Here is an 8,154-nt window from a genome sequence, read left to right on the forward strand (position 1 = left end):
AACAACAAGCACAAAATAATTCAGAAATAGATTGAATGAAAGCATGATTAAATATATAAGAAGTATAAGTATAGAGAATTGTAATTGATTTCATTCAACCTCGACACGAGAAAGTTCACCTATTAATAGAATATCACAATGCAAATTGAGCAGCATCTAAGCATAATATTTACAATGAAAGTATATCTCTTGACCCTCCAACATTGTATTCTACTATATTACTACATATCTAATCCTTCACTCATTGCCTAAAATGAGGACATAAGGTCTGCATTTAAAAACAGTTCACGGTGATGCTTAGTTCCACTTTTGGCGCTTAGTCGCAAAGGTTTCATTTTAAATCTTTCTAAAGGTGAGTGCTTAAGGTTTCCTCCTCATGAGGGTTTCTTTAATTGCCTTTGAGGTGCTCAACACTGTTTCTACCACTTAGCCTCATCAATCACAATTTGTCTAAAACTGCATGATTACAGTTCAATTTCTCAATTTTTCTATTTAAAATATCTTTCGATGCTTAAAGTTGCAAAATAAGCTAATTAAAGGCGAATTAAGCAAGCTTTAAACAAAATGAAAACAAGATAATAACTAAAATTATCTTAAAATTCACTTAGTTTGGGAACTTATCACCACATCCTACTTTAGATCTTTGTTTGTCCTCAAACAAATCACAAAATCAATTTGTAGGTAATGGTTCATAACAGTTTTTGCATTAATTGACTCAAGAACTCATACCAAATCTTAAGGGATTGCTCATATTGCAAAATCTTTACATAGTTTTGATTTCTCATTTAAGTTCAAGAGATCTTCTTCTCAGATGAGTGTTTCACTCTTAAACAACATTGCAAGCTTTCACTTAGTTTTATATTTTAATTTTAAATCACTATGTATAATTGGGTGACTAATACATCAATTGAATGACATAAAACACTTAAAGCACACTACTTGAATATCAATTTAATGACAGTACATCAATTAAGTGATATTCAACTCAAGAGTAAACCCAATAACAAAAACACAACATTTTTCAAAGTCTTATGTGTTCATATATACTTTCAAGTTTCAAAATCACTAATGTTTTAACAAATACCATACCAAAAATATCAATACAAACCAACAATACCATTATAAAAATGCTATGATTCTTGTATCATCAAGTTTCATGTAGAATATTCATTAAGTCAATATTTAAATTTATCATATGTAATATCAACTACCATTGTTTAGGTTGAAGTGTATTTTATCTAACAATACTTAAGAATCACTCCAAACAATCCAAATAAGCACCTAAAAATTCATTACATTAATAATAATTCCTTTTTAAAAACAACATTCGAGAAGAAAAAAAAATCAAAACTTCTCCAAATTAAAATCAATATATAATAAGTTCATCTTGCTCTGTTCCAAAAGCTCTTCAAAACTCTAATGTTTTAAAAAATATACGGTCAAAACTTCTTTTATAATTACAAAGAATTTTTTTTCTTATACTAAAGATTTTATAACAAATTTAAAAATATGAAGTCATATTTAATTTATTTTAAAATTTATTAATTAAATATTACTACATCTCTCATATGTTATCATTTTCTAATCCGTGGGTAGCTGTTATTTTGAAAACTGGATGTGTAAATAGTATCAAACATCAACCTATACAAAAGTAAAAAAAGAAAAATAACGGTGGAGGAAATTTATGATGATACATAAATGATAAATTAGTTTTATGGGCAATATAGTCGATCGTTGTCACAATGTTTATATCAATATTTTGATATTACAAGATTAACATACATGAATTAGCAATTTAAATGATATCAAACATCAATCTATATAATAGTAAAAAAAACATCGTGGAGGGGATTTATCATGATACATACATAATAGTGTAATTAGTTTTATGGGCAATATGATCAATCATTCTCAACATTTTGATATTACAATACAATTGAGATTAATAACATGAATTAGTATTTTAATATAAAAATGATGGAAGTTTTTAAAAATAGTATGTGATATTAAATTTGAAGTATGTACATAGAATGGTACACAGATTTTTTACATCCGAGTCCGTGAGTGAATAATGGTTGGAAACAGTACGTATTTTTTGTCTTGCTTCATTTATATATATGTTTGCTTCGGTTTTAAGGGAAATACTAACGAGGGTGGCAGAATGTGAAACAGACCTTTCAAGAATGAGTATCTCTTCATCAAAACAAATGTATTCTAAATAAATATCACTTTAAGATAAGACTACCACTTCATACACTTCTTGCTTTTTCTAAATTCTCAATTTCTTTGCATGCAAAATTTACTATTATATATATATATATATATATATATATATATATATATATATATATATATATATATATATATATATAAATGAATAGATACGTATATTAGGTTTATTTGGTGGTAAACAAGTAGAAGAGAAAAGTTTATCGATGCACATATTTTTATATTTCACAAGATATAAAAATAATGTGTTATAAATCATATATAAATTTCATTGGATATTGAAGTTGTAGAAATCTTTATATTTGAATTAAAAGTAAAATGAATAAGTGAAACTAATTATGCATATATATGAAATCGACTTATTATATGAGTATATATTGATTAGATAAATGATTTATGTCTTTTATGTTGTTGGGTATTGAAATCCATTAATATGATTTGGTTTCACCTATAGTTTAAACTATGTAAATTAAAATACCAAAGTGATGAGAAATTAAAACGAGGTCTTACAATAAACTATTTCACGAACAAATTTTTATTTCTGATTATCAAAAAATGTTTAGGTGTTGCGGTTAATCATCCATTTATTTAAGGAGTTAAACTGTCATTGTTGCACTTTTATAATAATTGATTTTCTTTATTTTATTCTAACTTTTTATTTTACTCATTCATAAAAACAATGATTTGTTATATATTGAGTTTAATGAGAAGTAAACCAAGTTCCTTACTCTTGCTAGAACAATGTATTTTTATGTTAGCATTGATGATTTTGAGCATATAATTGTATTTTTTATTTGTTATAAATAATAACTATATTTACTTTCAAAAATCTATATACTAATGCTGTCGAATAAAGCTGTATATTTTTTTTATTAAAGTAGTCTTATTATTACAGCAGTAGTTAAAAAGATAGTACAAATAAGAACTAACTAATATATTTAAATTAAAATATTAATAACTAAATATACTATTAAGAAAAAGCAATTAATATTTTCTTATTCTAAGGTAACAAATAAACTGAGACAGAAAAGTATTTCAACTGTGACAGAAAATCAAGGATTTAAAAGTTCTCTGATAAAAAGAATGTATTAGAGATTATCATGTTGGTACTTCTCTCGTAATGTAAAATTCATTTTATTTAATTTATATTGAATTTCATTAATTCAACTAATGTAATTTAAATTTTAATTAACTAAATGAGATTTAAAAAAATTGTAAATAAATTTAAAAAGAAAATGACTTTATGTATTCTATTTTCCAAATAGATATGAAACTATTATTATTCTTTCATAAGAAAAAACATCAGCGAAAGTAATGAAAAAATGTTTTCATCATTTTTAATAATTCCAAAACAAAATAAAATGAAATGTACATTATACTGAAGATAAGAAATAAAAAGAAATGTAGGGTGGTACATTTTTTGACAGTTTTTTTGTTGAATATAATTTAGACATAATTTCAGCAGCATTAATTATTTGAGTATAAGCTAAATCCTCCTTGTAAATCTGGAACAATGACTTTCTCTCCGAGTACAAATTTAACATTTTAATATTCATAAATATGTCTGAAAAATCAAATCCCTACATGCAAGCAATTAATCTCCTGAATTTCCACAGCAATAAAAACATTTTTGGATGTGTAAAAGAAACTGATGTATATCATTAAATATATCATCATTTATATATTTTTTTTAATGTTTAAGAATTGAAATAAATGCCCAAAAAAACGAGTTAATAAATATACATTTGAAGAAGCATCCTTGCTTGAATTTCTAACATTACATCATGGACGTGTTTTTGTTTTTCCCACCACTTATATTTTAATAATACTCTTAAAACCAAATGTTGGTAATGCAATATTGTTTTTCTGTAGTTTAAATAATAGTAAAATTAGATCTTAAATTTAGTCGTAAAAGACGACAAGAGTTTTAAAATAAAAGAAAGAAGTGATAACATAAAAAAGAGTAGTTTTTATATAAAATGTGATAGAAAATAGAGAAAGAGATTAGATTAGAAGTGAAAATCCCTCGAGATGCTACATGCAAAGAGGTATGTGATTAGACGTAAATCGAGATGTTAGTTCCTAAATATGCCGAGTTTAGAATAAACCTTGATGTTTAGTGGTTATGGTGAGTTCCTTCAGAGGCTCAAGAAAAAGTGAATAACGAAAACTCATAATCTCATGCAGCTGAAATAGAACTGCACTGTCGGATTAAACCTCCCTATGTCAGTGTTCATTGAAGTGTGTGTTTTTCTCTCTCTTTGCAATGCTTGAGACACCACATTGGTCCAAAACCAAGTGATAAAAAATGCATAAAGCAGATGAATATAGTATGATTGTATGCCACTCTACTGTTATAGAGTCCTAGTAGGTGATGATAATAAAATATAGTAAAAAGCTTGTTTTTCCACTTACAAGCCAAGCCCTATGCTATGCTGCTACTGCTTCTTCCCTCGAGTGGTATTTCCAAAGCAAAGCAGAAAGACAAAAACCGCAGGTTCTTTCTTTCATCTCTCTACATATCCATTATTTTATTATTTTCAGCTCTTCTTTTTCCTCTCAACTGTCTTGTCTCACTGTCTTTTTCTCAAGTGCTCTAACCCTTCCCCACTGTCTTCAAAACAAACTTTGCAGGCTTGTTGTCAGAGACCCTTCTCTCTCTCTCTATCTTTCTCTCTCTCATTCTCTCTCTCTCTCTCACACACACAGAGGTATCTGCCAAAGATATAAAGGAAGCAGGAGAGGACACTGCAAAAGCTTTTTTAAAAACTTGGTCTTTACACATCCATCACACCTAACGAAGTTAATTAGCTACATAGTGGTCACACGCTAATATTAAGCCAAACTTAATAGTGGTGGGTTCTTTCTTTATCTCTCTCTCCATGGACTTGCATCTGAAGCAATGGAGAAACCAGCATGAGTCAGAGGAACAACATTCTACAAAGATGCCAAAACTTCTCCCTGAATCCCATCAACAGCCACAAACACAATCATCTGCCTCTGCACTCCCTTTGTTTGTACCTGAACCCAACAGCAAAGTCAGCACCCTGTCAGATTCAACATTACCAGCTACTAACAGATTTCCCAGTAAGATTTTTATTATCTCTTTTCTTCCTTTTGGCAGAAAGAAAGTTTGATTAGCTTCAGGCATTAGTTGCTGCTTACTTTTTACATTTGCTTCTTCCACTACAACCTTACCCACCTTTCTTTTCTTCACCCCACTCCCCCCTTCTTTGGCTCTTACGTTTTCTCTCTTTTTTTCCCTTTCTGGGGTGGTCTCCTCTTTATTACACCTGTTCAGGGATGGGGAGCTACTTCAGCTTGTCTCAGTGGCAGGAACTTGAGTTGCAGGCTTTGATCTTCAGGTACATGTTAGCTGGTGCTGCTGTTCCTCCTGAACTCCTTCAACCAATCAAGAAAAGCCTTCTTCATTCCCCTCACTATTTCCTTCATCACCCTCTCCAACATTACCAACCTGCTTGTAAGTTTCTCTCTCTCTTTCTCCCATCTTTATTACCTCTCTCTTTTTATATTCTCTACTGTCATACACCGACCGTTCTCCAATACATTACGACATTTTTCTCGTGCTTTGTGACCATTCAACTTCCCCAAAGACCTTCTTTTTAGTTTATTTTTAAAGCAACTTCCCCCAAGACATTGATTTACTTGATTAAAGGAAAAAATAGTTTACATTTTGGACAAGACATACTTGTTGCATCGGTCTTGGTTTCATAGCCGACCTCTTTTGTGGAATAAGGAAGATGGTTGTCACAGCGAGCTTGGAAACCAGTAGGAAGTAAAGAATGATGTAATGCAACAACCAAAAGCTATGACTAGGAACTTGTTCAAAACGCATCGAAGAGCTAAAATATAATGACACTGATAAGCCCAACACTAAACTTCAAAATCGTTAAATGTATAGAATGTGGATCACTTAAGACAAAGGCCAATGACATCACCTAATCTGTATGGTTATATCATGTAGAGGAATAAGGTTTTTTATGTTATAAGTTGATGCATAACCATGAGTGTTAACTATTGGTTAAAAGGTGAAGGGAAGAGTTGTGTGAACATGTTTTGTTTGTTGGATCAGTGCTGCAATCTGGGTATTGGGGTAGAGGAGCGATGGATCCAGAACCAGGGCGGTGCCGGAGAACTGACGGGAAAAAGTGGCGGTGCTCGAGGGACGTGGTGGCTGGGCAAAAGTACTGTGAGCGCCACATGCATCGTGGAAGAAACCGTTCAAGAAAGCCTGTGGAACTACCCACACCAAGTAGTGCTAATAGCAGTGGTGGTGGTGGAACTCTAGGACTAGGTGGTTCATCTTCCATTTCTTCACCTCCGCTAGCTTCTGCTTCTCTGAAATCCCCTTTTGATCTTCTTCATCTTAGTGAACGGTAATCTTAATTCCTTAATGGCTTGGTATGTGTTTGCTTATGTATGTGGTTTGTTGAGAAGATGGCAGCCTAAGGGTTGTGTTAAGATTTTAGTTTGGACTTAATAATTATGATATGAGTGTGTAATAAAAGGCAACTAGCGAGTGAGCTTTGTTATGGAAAAGGGTTAGTTGTATGGTGGGGCATACTTTACTTGTGTGGTTTATTTAATTTCCTTTTCTGTCAGTGTCGTTTCTGAGATGAATTCATTGACGTTGAAAAAGTAAGTTTGAATTTGATGCATTCGGATTTGAACAAGTAATCTAAGGAAGGAGATATATGCTTGTGACTTATTGTACTACTACTGCCTAACTCGGATAGGGACCCCAGTGAGGGTATGGCCACAATGTCTCGTACTTGGGAAATAAAGCAGGTTATTAGAACAATATGCCAAGTGGGATCTATATGCTATTTAATGTTTCTCCAATGTAAAACACATCAGGAAACAAAGGAAAAAAGGTTATACATTTTGTTTCTATTAGTGTCTTGAAAACGGGTGTCTCTAAAACTCAATGATTAGGGTAATAAATAACTAACCAACTTTTTAATGAAAATAATGAAAGAAACATGATGATTGAAGTTGATGAAGAACACTTGTTTTCGTTTTTGTTCCTTAACTGGTATGAATTTAATATGACATTTGGCTTTTTAAAAGAGTGAAAGGACAAAAGATGTTGTTATATAAATGATTTATATACCATTAAGTTTAGATTTGGCAGAAATAATCCCCAACCGTTCCTTTCTAAACTAAATTTAGTAATGTTTGATAGAAAGGCTGAAGTTGATATTTTTGCTGTCTTGTTACTGGGCCACATGTAGCTCCTCTGGCACCAAGAATGAAGACAAGAGCTTGTTTGAAAATGAAGATAATGTGGGTGGGGATGGCAGTGCAGGTGGGCATATGCTGAGGCATTTTTTTGATGATTGGCCAAGATCACTGCCAGACTCTGACAACGTTGAAAACAATGCTGCCCCTGCCCCTGCCCCTGCCCCTGCCCCTGCCCCTGCCCGGATCAACTCTTCCACACGCCTCTCTATTTCTATGCCCGGAAATGCTTCTTCAGATGTCTCTTTGAAATTGTCCACGGGCCCAACAAATGAGAATGTCAATCTCCAGCCGGACCAACTGCAGTTGAATTGGGCCGGAGGATGGGCCGGAGGTAGTCAAGTGGCTTCAATGGGTGGGCCACTTGCTGAGGCACTCAGATCATCTACTTCAACTTCATCTCCTACTAGCGTTTTGCATCACTTGGTTCCTGCTTCTGGATCTGAGACCAGCTTCGTTACCACCTGAAGTTACTTTCTTCCTCACCCAATTACTTTTCTGCTTTTCTTTTGGGTTAAGTTTCAATTTTGATTGGACAACGGTGTTATATGTTGCTATCCTTCCTATCGAGTGCTTTTGTTTCTTTGTGTGAAATGAAAGGATTGCGTCACCTTTCGTATAGTAACTCACACTGGGTTGTCTATAACACTCGTTTAATCTTCA

The 8,154-nt window shown here is 32.2% G+C and overlaps 1 protein-coding gene across 1 annotated transcript; it reads left to right on the forward strand.

Moving 5' to 3' along the window:
* The first annotated feature begins 4,918 nt into the window (after positions 1–4,918).
* Positions 4,919–8,154, forward strand: LOC106757268 (growth-regulating factor 3). The gene is made up of 4 exons (XM_014639899.2): positions 4,919–5,316; positions 5,531–5,710; positions 6,323–6,626; positions 7,485–8,154. The coding sequence occupies exons 1-4, from the start codon at positions 5,112–5,114 to the stop codon at positions 7,957–7,959; spliced, it is 1,164 nt and encodes a 387-aa protein (XP_014495385.1). The 5' UTR covers positions 4,919–5,111; the 3' UTR covers positions 7,960–8,154.

Source organism: Vigna radiata, chromosome 3, assembly GCF_000741045.1.
Source record: "Vigna radiata var. radiata cultivar VC1973A chromosome 3, Vradiata_ver6, whole genome shotgun sequence".
Lineage (NCBI taxonomy): Eukaryota > Viridiplantae > Streptophyta > Magnoliopsida > Fabales > Fabaceae > Vigna > Vigna radiata.